Below are 15,458 nucleotides of genomic sequence, written 5' to 3' on the forward strand. Positions count from 1 at the left end.
TCCCTTCCCACTATGAAATTTTTGTGATTCTATGATTCTTTGGTGGGTTCAGGAGGGTAAAGGGTAGATTGAAATAAAGGCAAAAAAGTCAACAACGGTGCATTCTTCCCAAAATCTGTACAATAACTGGAACATAGAGACTGTAATCCTGGGTAGACGAAATGAACTGGTACTGCCTTGGTCTATAGTCCCTCCTACCTCCATTGTCCCCCCGAGAAGTCAATATGAGGGGGGTTGTTGGGAAAGAGGAAGTGGTTGCCCCAGTGGTAGATTCAGGAGTATAATTTCATTGACATCCTAGAAATTTCCTGGCTATCCTATCTTTCCAGAGAAGAGAACTGCGGGTTCTGAGGCTCCAAGAGGTCACAGAGTCACATATTACTGACTCCTGGGTTCAAAGGGGAGAATTGATCTCAAGAAACATTGTCAGTGATAATGATGAAACTGAAAAGTAGAGTTCAGGACTTGATTTCAGGAAGAGCTGGTCTTGACTGCTTAGACAAATTACCAACTTTATGACTCTGGATAAATCACTTAACCTCTCTGAGACTTCAATTTTTTCATCTTTAAAATGATGATAATAATAATAATAATAATAGCATCTACCTTCCTGGATTATTATGAGGATCAAATAAAACATCTATGTAAGACTACGTAAGGCTCACTGGAAGCTTTAAAGTGCTCTAAGATGTGATTGATGGTGATGATCATGGAATTATAAATTTAGAGTAGAAAGAGGCTTTGAAGACTAATGATTATGCAAGACCACTGGATCTGAGGTTAAAGGACAAGGGTTCAAATCCCAGTGCTGTCAGTTAATACCAGTGTAACCTTACCTAAGTTGGACTTCATTACACTTTAGAGTTCCTTCCAATTCTAAATCTATAATCCTATGGTTTTATGATTGTTTTCTATGGCTCTTCTTTGGACACATGTAAGTTTCCATGGATTTCCATTAAGAATTACTTTGAGGTCATCTTTTTCTGCTTCTAACCCCATCTTTTAGGAGAGTCTTATCCAAGAACTGGCTATCTTCCTTGGGATGGTAGACTAGGAGTCTTACTGGGTCGCCTCTCATAGAACTTATCTATAATCACAATTGGGTTTTTGGTTGATGTTGTTTATTTTGTGGTAGTGGTTAGCAATGCAGCTTACTGGAAAGAACACTGGATTTAGAGTCAGGGAACATGCATTTGCAACCTGGTTCTGGTTTTCATTGTCTAAGTGTCCTTGGGTAAGACATTTGGTACCTCATTTTCCTCCTCTATAAATTTACTGTATTTGACTAAATGATCTTGAAGGTTCCTTTCAGTTCTAAATCCTATGGTTCTATGCCTTTATTTTTCAAGTAAAAGAGACCATTTATCAAATAGGAGATAATCTATACCAAACAAAAGTATTTGCTTCTAGAAACTGGGTGTCTTCTTTGCAGAATGTACTCTAAATCAGCAAATTGGGGTGGTTTCAGGAATGTTAATTCCCAAAGAGGAGAGGGAACTTCTTAGATTCTCTGAATCCACAAAAGAAAGTTTCTCATAATTGAGGACTGTAGATTTGGTCTTAGATTCATGCTTATAGAACAGGAAGCAGGTTCAACCATCACCTGAGCAGTTAATAAAATCTATTGCCCTATGATGGATTTTTTTTCCTGCAGCCTAGAATTGATCTGTCCTCTCTGTGATTTGTGAGACAGAAGGAAAATACAAAATATAATCACTACTTCAGCAGCACCCAAGAAAAAAAAAAAGCAAACAAACGAAATATACCACCTCCACTGTGCAGTTTTCCTGGGCTTAGAAATAACCCAAACTGCAGGGCTCATTTTTTTGATTTATTGAAAATAAAGTAGACCTTATTAACATTTTAATAAAGAGGCTCTTTTGCACTGGGATCTAAGTTGCCGCTATTCCCCTGTGCAATTTCATTCTCTAAAAAGGAGAGAAGACTATTGAGTTCCATAAGCATGATTTGTTAGGTCTGAAACTAAACACTCTAAAGGCAAATGCTTTATTTTCCAAGGGTTGTGTTTGTGAGAGGTGCCCGCCCGCTATCTGCGATGCAAAATGAGGAAGCCTTATGAAGAAATCATCCTTGTAAAGCCATTGGTTCTGGTCATCAGCCTCTATCCAATGCTTTCGTGATGCTGCTGCTGATCTATTTGGGAAGTTGGCTGGCTCTCAAAGCAGAGTCTCTTCTCAAAGGCTGTTTCACAGTGAAAATATGCTCAGTGCAGCCGGGCGCATGAATGAAAGAGCCGCCGTTTGCTTCTAGTCTGGCAAAATGCAGCAGAGAACTCAGCTCACCCTGTCCTTTTTGCTGTCCCAGGTAAGGAGGCAGACTGTGGCTAGCTCTGGAGTCCTGCCATCCATTCTCTCTATTTCCTATCTGTATTATTATTATTTTTTTAATCTAGAAGTGCTGGCAATGCAGGTAGTCTAGCTCAGCGTCTGTGGGGTTCTGAAATACAGTTAGAGCCTGGAATGGGGGAGCGGTGGATTACACCGCTGGATTGTTACGGACTGTTATTTAGAGTGTGTGTGTGTGTGTGTGTGTGTGTGTGTGTGTGTGTGTGTGTGTGTGTGTGTGTGACCAGAGAAAGGGACGATCGGCAAGGGAAGTCGGAGTAGCTCGCAAGCTGCCTTGATATTCTTTGATATACCCAAGTGGTGCAACTTTGATTTGATTTGGTGGATCTTGGGCTGGGTTAAAAAAAGACTGTTGGTTTTTCTCCACGTCTGGCTTCTTAAAGCAGCAGGGACTAATTGGAGTCCTCTCTCTCATGCCTTTGTCAGTGGGTTCAGGAGCTTTCTTATTCTTTCCCCAGATAGGAAGTGGGGAGGAGTCTTTCCAAATTACTGACTTGCTTGGGGGTGTCTGTACCCATGTTAGCTTATTCTAGATTCTCTTTTGCTGGAAAGCAGGAAAAGGCACCCAGACCCAGGAGCCTGCTGCTGCTGTGACTGGTGCTGCTGCTGTTGCTGTCAGTCAGGGGGGAAGAGAGCTGGGATCTCCCCTGGGCTCCCCTTGCCTCCTCCCTGGTGGTGGTCTCCTTGTAGCGTTCCTTTGGAGAGAGCCCTTAGGTCGGCTATACTCTGCCTGTGCTGCCGGAAAACTAACCCTCTTGCACCATCCATGTCCTTCCCATCTGAAAACTCTGGAGGGAAGAACCCAAGCCCGGCAATTTGGGCGCTGAGTGCTGGAAAAGTTAATACCTCCCCCCTCTCCCCACCCCAGGGCCTCAGCTGTTCTGTTAACCCTTAGTGTCCTGAGACTGTGGAGAGAGGCTAGGTGGGAGACTTTACCCGGATTTACTGGTGCCAGTGTAGTCTCAAAAATTACTTTCTGTAGCCTCTTAAAATATGGAGTAGGGACCTTGTGAAGTTATGCTACGAGAGCAGTACTTCTGAACCCAGGGGCATGATGGTTGGTTGGCAAACTGAATCGGAGCAGACAGAGGGAGCCAGGATTAGAGCGGACAGGAGAAACCCTCTACCCAGGGCTGGAGGGCACATAGTTAGCCAGGTCTGCCTAGGGTCACAGCCAATGGGAGATTCAAGCTGAGTGGCAGTGGACAGATGATTACCGAGGCCTAGGATTTTGGCTAGGATAGTAGGGAATCTCCTGTCTGCTTGCATTCATACATGCCAGTAGGAGGACCTGGCAGGGGCAGGGTGCAGAGCAAGCTAGGAGGTGGGAGAGGATAAGTGAGAATGTGCCCTGAGGAGCTGAAAATCAGAGGCTGGGGGAACCTAGCTTCTGGCCTGGACTCTAATTGAACAACTGGGATTGCTAGTGTGTGCGGAAAAGCTGGGGAAGAGAATAAAGCTGTCAAAGGTAGCTGAACCTGGAGGTTTGGAATGGAATCAGCACCTCCTGAGCAGGGCTGCCTTGCTCTGTTGATGCAGTCAAGTGGGGAAAGAGCCAGGAATCCAGGTGCTGAATTCCCTTTATGAATGGTTTGGTGCCTTACCACTGTGGTGGCTGTGTGCCCATTACCTGGAATGGGACTGAGAGCCTATTGGCTCAGAGCCATGCGTGGTTCAGTACTCACCTATGACCAGCTGGGCTTAGGTTCTACCTGGGCATCTGGGTAACCTGCAAAGCTAAGTCTGCTGGCTGCTGACTGGTTCCAGGTATCTGTGGTTCCAAGAAGCCTGGTAGAACTGAACTCATGGCCTCAGGCTTCCACAATCTGGTACTTGCCCCACGTGTAGCTGAGTCTAGTTAAGAGGCCCCAGGACTTATCCTCATATGATGCCCTCCCTCTCTGATTCAGTGTTGGTCGTTCCCACCAGTGAGTGGTTTAAAATATCACTGCTGAATTCCTTGATTCAGGTCCTGTCAAAAGTTTTACCTCTTTAGAAACTGTGAAAGCCAGATGACAGAGGTGCACATCAGGAAGATCCCTGGGAACAGACTGACAGGCCAATAGCTTCACAGATGACAGCTCGAAGAGTAGCTGGGAGCGAGGATGTTTAAAAGGGATACCTTTAAGAACCCAGAGCCCTGGGTTTGATGGGGGTGTCCATTTCCCTTTTTTTATTGTGATGCATTTGTGAAGCCAGAGTACTACCCATGTTGCCCGCTTGCAATAAAACCTATTTATTTATTCATTTGGGAACTCAGGGAAATGCTAAAGGGTTAAAACAGAGTTGGAATGTATCAGAGGGAAGGGAGTGGTAACTTTTGCAGCCAAAATGTGCCATCTGACTCAACAAGGGAAAACTTTCCTCAAGCAGAGAAAGAAAAAAATTAGTGTGCTTGCACACACACACATAAACACATACACACACACATACACACAGGCAAAGGAAAAACAATGTAATAAAGAAAATGAGTCACTTGGCCTTGGTGGGGCTCAGGCAAGCGTGTGTGTTTTTTTCCATAGCAGTTGCAATGGTCCTTTCATAATCCCCGGGTGCCCGCCTTTGGAAGCAATCAATCTCCGTGAGCTCATTGGCCATGGTAGTGTGCACAAGATTGTATTATGCTTGTTGGGAGGTGGAAGATGAATGTAATTCAGGGCAACAATGACTGGAAGTCAGCACAAGGAGGAAACAGTCACCTCTGGACTGCACTGGAGTGTTTGGGGAAAGGGGGACATATGCAGGTGGAGGCATGGATTTTGTAAGATAAGGAGGAACAAACATGAAAATTATCAAGATGGGCATGTGGTATAAAGTCTCTAATAAATATTGGGTTGTTTTCTTTTTTTGTTGTTGCCTTGTGTAAAATCACTAAAACCAGCAAAAAGTTTGGACCATTAGTGAGTAACCTCTCAGGAATTAGGCTTTCAGGGAGTGGCTACAGGTTCTGGGGAATAGTCACTTGGGAGCTGTTTGAAACATTCCAGAAGATTCTGAGGTTTGCATTTAAAGCAGGGATTCTTCTTGAGGCTGAATTTTGATTTTCTAACAAAAAAAGGCTATAGTGCCTGTTTGAATATGACAGCCCAAAGAAACCCTTGTCAGGGATCGAGACACTGACCCAGGCGGGTCAGTTTAGAATGACAGACTCAGCTAAAAGCTGAAGTTCTGGATCTCTACGTTTGTATGGAATACATGCATGTCGCAAGGGCCTGGAGCACTCTAGTACACTGCTTGCCCAAGGGATCTAATGTGTGCTCTCTGTCATTTGTGATTTGACATATTAAATTATGCTGTGCAAAAGTCATTGTTTACTCTGTCTACTGTGGCCCTTTTCCCCTCTCACTCCCCACCTCTGTCTCTTCCTCCCTCTCTCTGTCTCTGTGTCTTTGTCTGTGTCTCTTCTCTCTCTCTCTGTCTTGTTTCTCTCTCTCTCTCTGCCTCTGCCTCTCTGTCACTCTCTCTGTCTTTCTATTACTTTGTCTCTCTCTGTCTTTCTCTCTCTGTCTCTCTCTTCCTCTGCCTCTCTGTCTCTCTCTCCGTCTTTCTATTACTTTGTCTCTCTCTCTCTCTATCTCTCTCTCTTCCACACACACGCACACACGCACATGCATATTCATTTACTCTTCAGCAGTAGTCAAGAGTTTTGAAAAAGAAGGTCTAAGTGGCTTATGTGTGTCGCAGCGTAGCATGCAGTGAAACTTCATGGGACCGATGCGCTCAGCAACTAATTTCCCTGAAAAAGCCAGAGGGAAGCTCTGGAAATCATGGCAATTATTCTGAAGTTTATCACCTGCGGGAGAGCTTGGCTCTGTTCAACAGAATATAGTGATTTTTAAGGAAAATCAAATTCCTTTGTGAGCTCAATTAATAGCCTAGTTAGTGAAAGATAAGGGAGAATGCATATCATGGAGAATCAATTCCTGTTTGATTTACTCCAGTGACACCTGGATTACCAAGTTATTCTGTTTTGGAAAAAAAAAAAAAGCAGCAACCCATGAAAACCTTGTTATATTACCTGTTGAAAAGTTTCTCCAGAAGAGGGCTCCATCCACAGCGTAAACACCAATGTGCCATCAGAAACCAGGTTTTGAAAGGACTTAGGTTTAAACAGTTCCACAATAATCAGACTGTTGGCTCATACTAGCTCAAGAAAAAAAAAAAGTGGAAGAAAGAGACTGAGTCCACAAAGTCCAGAGGCCAGGGCTTCTCCACTTTCATCACACAATACACTTCATTCCTTTCTTCCATCTTGACCTAAAAGAGACACAGCCAAAAATATAAGAACAGAAAAACAAATTGTACCAGATGTCCCCAAAGCCAGGAACACCTTTTCCTTCTGTGATAGGAAAGATTCCTGCTCATTATGTAACCGCATACTATACTGAATCATTGGCTATGTCCATACAACTACAAAGGTATTCAGTAGGGAAGTGGGGGGGGTGAAAGGTCAATAATTCAGTTATTTCCCTCTGCATGATGCCCAAAACATGACAAGAAATAATAGCCCATTTTGCCAGAGTGAAGATTTTTGTCTTTCTTTCATAGAGTAGAAAGAGAAAGGGTTAGAAAGAATATTGTATTCAGAGTCAGATGACTTAATTTTTGCATTTTATTATGTGAATTATGACAAATTTTTGCCCCTTCCCTGGGTCTCGGTTTCCTCATCTGTAAAATGACCTCTAAGATCATCATTGAATTATGATCCTGTAATTAATTTTCCATGGAATTGAATGAATTTGATTAGTCTTTTTTGCCCTGTTTAAATATTCCTGAGGGCAATGTCTACATATGCCAGTTAGAGATGGATAAGTAGTCTCTATCAATGCAATTGACCATAGCCTATCTATACCACATTCATCTAGAACTGGCTCAGCAAGTTATAGAGAGTGTGACAGACTCAAGCTTTAGGCCACCTGGGATTTCATCACTTCACAACTTTATTCAAAGCATTTCTAAGAACCCCCTCCTTTCTTTACACCATCTTCATATTGTGCTTCTAGGCTCTAGCCCTCTCCTCCAACACAGCATTCTAGATTTTCCTTGGGTCCCTAGGCTTCTGATTGCCGTACCTCTAGTAATTTCTAGTCCAACCTAGATCCTCATACTATTTTTGCCCTGACTTCTTTATGTCATGCCTCTAAGTACATACTTTGGATAAAAATAATTAAATCAACATTACCTTTCCTGGAAAGAACATGTCAATCAATTGCTCCATGACTCCACTCATCATTCTTGTGACATCCCTGACTAAAACACCCATCACTGGGCACCACTCTCGTCTTCTATAGGAAAGTAAGTTCCTTGAGGTCAGGACTTTTTCTATTTGTATCCCCAATGCTTATCATTTAACACAGTGCCTAGCACATAGTAGTAATAACTTCATAAATGGTTTTTCTTTCATTCATTCATTCATTCATCTTTTCTTATGGAAGGGAATTAGCAATCACCCTACAGGACAGAAAAGGAGCATTTTTAGGTTGAAGTGAAAAATAGCCCTGGGCCTAGAGGATCAAAAGGAATCACTGACTAATTCTTGATTGAAATTTTATTCATAAGGTAAACAAAATCACCTGGCCATGACATGGGTTATTTTACAATCTTCCCAGTTGACTCATATTGACAACAAGATGATCCAAACAATTATTTGGAGATCAGTTATTTGATGGCTAAACTCTATGAGGTTGGTTTCATTTGTGTTTATCTGACTGAGTTGCTATAGATCTGGCATAACCCCATGCCTAGATAGAAGTCAAATTTGATGACTTCTCAAAATGAAGGTAAGTTAACCCTGTCTTTACATATCATTGTGTCTTGGGACTGGAAGGGAACATTTTTAAAAGTGGGGTGCCAATGCTGAAAAATGTCACAGAGTGTGCATAAACACATAATAAATGTCTTTTTCTATTCTTCTCTATTCAATTTCATTTCATATGATAATTATTTAATAACCATTGTGTAGAGCACTAAGTCAAACATTCAGAATGTGAGATGGTATGATACTTTGGACTGAGCACTGAATGTGAAATCACAGGATTTTGGATCAGATATGACTTTCTCTTTCTATTTACATGACCTCTGTCAATGAATGGAGCCCTGACCTTGGAGTTAGGAAGATGTGGGTTCAAGTCCTGCCTCAGATATTTACTAGCCGTGTGAACTTGAGCAAGTTATTTGATCTCTCTGCCTCTCTTTTCTCATTTATAAAATGGAAATAATGAGAGCACCTCCCAAGGTTTCTATGAGGATCAAATGAAATAATATTTATAAAGCACTCTGAAAACCTTAAAGTACCATATAGCAGTAGCTAATAGCTAAATCACTTAAGCTCTCTGAGTCTCGATTTCCTCATGTGTCAAATGATGAATTTGAACTAGAAGTCTTCTTAGGTCCCTTACATACAAAAATTATAATTTTATATTTTATGATTCTTTGCCGATAATATGTGAAATATTGTTGTTGTCCTCAAAGGACTTCTTAGTTGTTTCAGTTGTGTCTGACTCTTGGTGACCCTGTGGAGCATAGCACACCAGGCCCCTGTCATTGGGGTTTTCTGGGCAAAGGTATTGGAATGGTTTGCCATTTCCTTCTCCAGGAGACCACCTTTAGTCAGAACTCTCCACTGTGACCTATCTGTCTGGGGTAACTCTGAACAGAATAGTTCATAGTTTCACTGAGCTACACAAGACTCTCTACCATGACAAGGCAGTGATCCAGGAACTTAGAGTAGGGTAAAGTGAATGTGACATATACAAAATGCAACTCTTCAAGCATGTATTTAGTACCTGTGTGCTTAATAAATGTTGACTGATTGATTGTCGGTGTGCAAAGCTAGGTGCTAGGTAAGACAAGAAGATTTAGAAAAGGCAGATCACTGTATTAATGAAAATTCTGAGCCATATACGACATATGAACAAATGAAGCAATGTAAAACATTTATTAAATGTATAATATGTACAAGGCACTATAAATACATGGATAATGATATTAAGGTGTATTGTATGATAAGTGTGTCAGAGAGGTCCTAATCCAAATGCTATGAGAGGTCCTAGGACTGAAGAGCCAAGGCCATTATCAGAATCAGCAAAGGCTTCTTAGACAAGTTAGTATTTGAATTCTGCTTTAAAGGACTGATAAAAATTCAGTAGGTGGAAAAGGAGGAGGAAGACTAAAAATTAGTCAAGATGCTTTGGGGAATGGTTATGTTGCCAAGGTTATGACCCAGTCTGAGCAACAAGAAGTACGAGAACAAAAACACCTATAAGAGTCTGCACTTATATAAGACCTACTATGTGCCAAGCATTGTGTTAAGTACTTTACAAATATCTCATTTCATCCTCACAACTTTGGTACAGAGGTGCTATTATTATTCCCATTTTACAGATGAAGAAATGGGGGTTAGGTGACTTGCTTAGGGGTACAACTAGTACCTGTCTGTGACCACATTTGAACTCAGGTCTTCTTGACTCTAGCCTTGGCAGTCCATTGCTCTACCTACAAAAGTCAGTTGGTTGTTAAGTGCCCAGTCTGATACGTGGAAGTCTTTCTTGGTCCATCCTAGCAGCTAGGAACCTCTTCTCTAAGGTTACATTGTATTTCTTTAGTATGTGTCTTATAAATACCTATGCTTGAAGTGTTGTCTCCCCTATTAGAATGTAAGCACCTTGAGGGCAGGGACTATCACTAAAGCAGGCACACTGTCTAGCACACATCCGGTGCTTAATACAATACTGTTGGCTGATGATTTGGGAAACTTTCTACTAGTTGTTTTGGCTCAGGAAGAGGGAGGGATGCTAGCAAAGTAACAAGCAGGAAAGCACAGAACATTTTCTAGAGGAGTGTTGGAGAGTTCACATTGCCTGCAATGATTATCCTCAGGGAGAGCTGAGAGAGAAGGTAAAAGAGATAGTTGGGGCCAAGATGAAGAGAGCCTGGAATGCCAGGCAATGAAATGCCAATTTTATTCTGTAGGTAATGGGGAGTAAATGAATATTTTCGATACAAAAATGGCATGACCAGATCTTTGCATAAAAGACTAGTTTTTTAGCAGCAGTAATGATGGCCAAAGCCACCTTGACTAGAGTAGTAATAGTGGGAATAGAGAAAGAATGTAGAGCTGAAATCTCAACAAAGCTAAGAAATCAATTGAACGTCTGAACTGAAGGAGAAGGATGAATAAAGGATAACACATGGAACTATAATGTAGGATAGAATATATCTCCTCAACCTCCACACAGCAGCATAATTTAAGCTACTGGAGATCAGAATAATTTCTTCTTTTTCCTTCCTTCCTTCCCTCTTTCCTTCCTTCCTTTTCTTCCTTCCTTCTTTCCTTTCATCCTTCTTTTCTCTCTCTTTCCTCCTCCTTCCTCCTCCTCCTCCTCCTCCTCTTCCTCTTCCTCTTCTTCTTCTTCTTCTTCTTCTTCTTCTTCTTCTTCTCCTTCTCCTTCTCCTTCTTCTCCTTCTTCTCCTTTCCTCTCTCTCTTTCTGTCTCTATGTCTCTGTCTCTGTCTCTGTCTCTCTGTCTCTCTCTCTTTCCCCACTTTCCTCAGAACTCAGTACAGTTCCTGGCCCCATAGCAGGCATTTAATAAACCTTCATTGAACTGAACAGGTAGGAACATAAGCACAGCTAAAAGAAAGTACTATTTAAGCACATAGATTTAAAGTTGGAAGGGAACTAGGGGTCAGTTAATCAGCCCCTCTCATTTTACAAATGAGAAACTGAGGCCTAGAGGGATTAAGTAACTTGCCTAATGTAACATCCTCTGATTCAAAATAAGCACTCTTTCCACAGCATCACTCTTCCTCCAAATCTGAGGTGCTTAAGAATGAAATATGATTTCTGACTGTGGAGGGATCAGGGAAGATTTCATACGGCTGAAAGAATTTGGGATAAATATCTACAGGAATACTAGAAAATCATATCTTTAAAGTTTACAAAGTATTTTATAGTTTACAAACTCTTTGACACCCATAATTCCATTCAATCTTCATAATCCCACTCTCCCCACCCTACCCTCTCTTACCCCTCTTAAGCAAGGGTACAAGGCAGAGGTTTTCAGATGAGGGAACTGAGACTGAGAGGGGAAGTCAGTTGATTTTCATTGTCCAACAACAAACAGATAATAAGTGGTAGAACTAGAATTTGAACCCACTCCTCCTGACTCTAAGATCAATATTCTTGCTATTACAGCAAGTTGCCTCTTGTGCACAATGGTTCAAACAGTCATTTGTTTCTGTTTCCTGCTTCTAATTGTTACCCTGGAGCCCAATCTTGTTTTAAATCCCAGAAAATTAGTATCAGCAAAAGAAACATTTGGACATGTCATGTTCCATTTCAAACTACATCAAATCATGTTTCAAAATCTACAAAATAAAAGAACAAAAAAAAAAATCCTGCCACCCGCCGTTGAGTGACAGGTGTATCTGGGATGGAAAGCAGCAGCTGTTTCAGGGAGAACAGCCCTGCTGCATCTGAGCCAGCACAGGATGTGAGTAACGAAGTTTATTTCAACCCCCCAGGAAAAGTCAAGAGAAAGCCAGTGATGGGAATATAGCTTCCCAGATCCAAATCTGTAAATAGTCCATGGCGATCCTCTTTTTCACAGTGAGTTCAGAGAGATGAAGGAAGAAAAAAATATTTTTGGTCTCATGCAAAATAACCTAGGGTGGGAGGAAAATCAAAAGAAAACCCATCAAATAGAGCCCTTTCCTTCTAGTGGTGAAAACTGAGGCTCAAAGAGAGGGAAACCACCTTTCCAAAAGTTGTATAGCTAAAGAAAGGTGGAGTTAAGAAGACAACTCGATTCTCCTGTCTTCCAGGCATGGATCCCTTTTTTGGCTTGGTTATGTGTGCTCTGAGTGGTAAGCACTGTGTACAGTGCTTAATAAAGGTTTATTGACTTTCAGGTCAGTACCATTTATACTCTCCCTCTCCTTTATACTTTCCTTATCTCTATCCTTTCTTCCTCCCCAGCTAAAGATGCTGTGACTTACTCTCTTCTCCTTTATTCTCTCTTTTCTTCAGGTTTTTGTGTCCCCACTCTCTCCTGATTCTCTTATTTTTTTAACTGCTCCTTCTCTGTCTTCATTGCTGGATCTTCATCTATATCATGCCCATTAATCCTGGGTGGCCCCTATGACTCTTTCCTGGACTCTGTTCTCTTCTCCCCTCTGTTCTCTTCTCCCTCTACTATTTCACATCAGCTTCTACAATTTCATGTATCAGCTCTATGCAAATAAACCTCAGATCTGCTTGTCCTGCCCTAGCCTCTCTCCTGACCTCCAGTCTCGCATCTCAACTGTCTATTGGATATTTTGAGCTTGATGTCCAATAAGCATAATAAACCTAAGTTCAAAACTGAATTCATCTTTCCCCCCAAACACTACCATCATCCTAGCTTTCACATTCCCAGTCAACTAAGCTTTCAACCTAGGTATCATCCCTGACTCCTCAATTTCTCCTACTCCAACTAGTCACTCCAATCAGTTTTCAAGTCACAGTGTCAAATTACTATCCAATCAGTTGTCAAATCCTATCATCTCTACATCTATAACCTCTTGTAAATATCCCCTTTTCTCCTCTGACACTACCAAGCAAGCTTCATCATCACCTCTCATGTACAGTATTACAATTACCTACTCGTGGGTTTCCCTGACTCAAATTTCTCACCACTCCAGTCCACTCTAATGGGTAAATCTCACCATATCACCACTATCCTCCTTCAATAAACTCCCATGGCTCCCTATCATTTCTGGGATCAAATATGACACCTTTTGCTTGGCTATTAAAGCTCTTTACAACCTAATCCCTTCTTACCTTTCTAGGCTTCTTATGCCATATTTCCCTCCATGTACTCTATGATCCATTGGCACTAGATTCCTTGTTTTCTTTGAACATAAAATTCCACCTCCTTATTCCAAGTATTTTCACTGACTCTCCTGCAGATCTGGAATACTCTTGTTACTCATCTTTCTCTCTAGCTGCCCTGCTTCCTTTAAGACTCAGCTAAAATCCCATTTTATTTCTGAATAAAGTCTTTCCTAATCCTCCATTATCTTAGTTCCTGCCTGTGATACTACCCCCAATTTATCCAGGCTATATTTTATTTATATATGTCTGTTAGCTCGTTGCCTTCCTCATTCTACTAAGAGCTCTTTAAGACCAGGGACCTAGGTATTTATGTCCTTGGATAATTAGGTATTTAGGTAATCAAGCACAAAAGTAATTAGGCAATTAGAGTACTTCAACACTTAGGTGTTTAGTTACTTGGTTACTAAGTGCTGAAGTATATGCCTAATTGGAGTAGTACCTAGTTACCTAATTACCAAAAGTACTGAAGTACTTAACCACTTGAAAATGATTGGATTGAATCAGATTTAAACCAATTTGACTCAGTTTAAACTGGTCAGAACTGGTTCAAACAGAAGTGTTCAAGACAGTTTAAACTGTGTGAAACCAATTTGAACTGGTTGGAACTGGTCAGAAGTGGTTTAGTTTAAGTTTGAACTGAATGGAAACATTTTAAACTGTTTTGAACAACTTGAAACTGGATTAGATTGGTTTTAACTGGTGTGCTTGAGAAATTTTTCATCCTCACTTTATGCATTTATTGTTTTTCTCCAGCAGGAGGTAAACTTCATGAAGCCTTTCCCTTTTCTGTCCCAGATCCAACTTCAGTTCCCTGTCTTTGAAGCTACTTTGTGTTAATTAACATCATAAATCTAGAGCTAGAAGGAGTTTATGTGCTGTAAACTGTTTTACAGACCCTTTATTTTACAGATGAAGAAACTGAAGGTCAGAGCCTTTAAATGACTTGACTAAGGCCATACAGGTAAATGAGAGATCCTGAGCTAGTGTTTGATCTATGCCTGGGAGTTAAGCTAAAGTCCACTGACTCCAAATCTAGCATCTTTTCCACTGAACCATATTCTTTAAATTTACATGTACCCAGATAGTTTCCCCCTTTCCTCATAGAATGTAAGCTCTCTAAAGGCAGGGACTGGTTCATTTCTGGTTTTTTGTTTTTTTCAATCTCCAAACCTCCAAACCAGGTGACAATTATTAGTCACTTAATCAATGTCTGTCAAATTGAACTTTTTGTTGAATGAAAATGTACTTGTTTTCTTACAAGTGTAGAAAAGATTTTCTTCCCTGTTTATTTACTATATTGTTAGATTGGCTTCTTAATAAGGAAAAAAAGTCTGATGATGGCTCTTTTTCCTCTGCTATTTCTTCTCTTTAGTCAGACAGATCCAGGTCTATTTCTTTCTGTTTCCTGATCTTGAACTTCAAAAGCTTATAAGCCCAGAGTAATTCATATTATGTTGCCTTCAGGGATCCAGCTTTTAACCAGAGTATGAGCAGGAGAACTGGAACATAGAGCACTCTGAGTATTTCTATTAGCACTCCTTGTTTGGATAGAGCATAAATTGCTATCCCTTTGGTGGTCTATCTCTCAGTCCTCTGTCTTCCCGCCCATGAACCTGTAGGTAAAAGATTCCTGGCAGGTCTCCTGGTTGTCTCTGGCCACAGCTAAGTGCTCAGGACAGCCTAGACAGGGAGCAAGGACAATAGAGTGATAATAGGTATTCTTCTAGGGTTCTGGATTTAGAGGTGAACCCTTTTCTTCCCAACCTCGCAGCCATACTCCACCAGCCCAGTGTTGAACAGAGATGGTATAGAAGAAGATCACCATATTAATTTTCCCTCTTTTCCCAGGAAAAGCTATGGTAAGTGTCTAAACGTTCTCTTTTCCATTATGGACCTGGCCTTTGAAGCCCACAGGACCACTTCAAATATTCTGTTACCACTGCATGATCAATTCCATCAGATCAAGGTAGGAGTTAATAATGTCAAAGTTTTCACCAGCTATCACAGTAAGAAGCACAATTTACAGAACAGACAGTGATTTAGTAAAGGCACTTTTGGAACACATAAGGTTTTTATCTTTGCCTAAGGATAAAAGTGACTGCCTAAACACTGATATCCCCTAAGCTGTCTACTGTGCTAGGACTGTGAGCTGCAAAATAGTCACATCATAATAAGAGTCCTTTCCCCCTTGGGGCTTTTATTGATCAGTAGCTAGTC

General features: G+C 41.1%; 1 protein-coding gene across 4 annotated transcripts in view; it reads left to right on the forward strand.

The window, feature by feature from the left end:
• Positions 1-2,142: 2,142 nt before the first annotated feature.
• CDH13 (cadherin 13) overlaps positions 2,143-15,458 on the forward strand; it is a 1,297,228-nt gene continuing 1,283,912 nt past the window's right edge. Inside the window, exon 1 of one of the 4 annotated variants that reach the window (XM_072634210.1) lies at positions 2,143-2,325. In XM_072634210.1, the coding sequence (XP_072490311.1) occupies positions 2,281-2,325 (45 nt within the window). In that variant the 5' untranslated portion in view covers positions 2,143-2,280. The remainder of the gene's footprint in view (positions 2,326-15,458) is intronic. The other 3 variants (XM_072634211.1, XM_072634209.1, XM_072634208.1) reach the window with 3 other exon arrangements.

This window comes from Notamacropus eugenii, chromosome 1 (genome assembly GCF_028372415.1).
Source record: "Notamacropus eugenii isolate mMacEug1 chromosome 1, mMacEug1.pri_v2, whole genome shotgun sequence".
NCBI lineage: Eukaryota > Metazoa > Chordata > Mammalia > Diprotodontia > Macropodidae > Notamacropus > Notamacropus eugenii.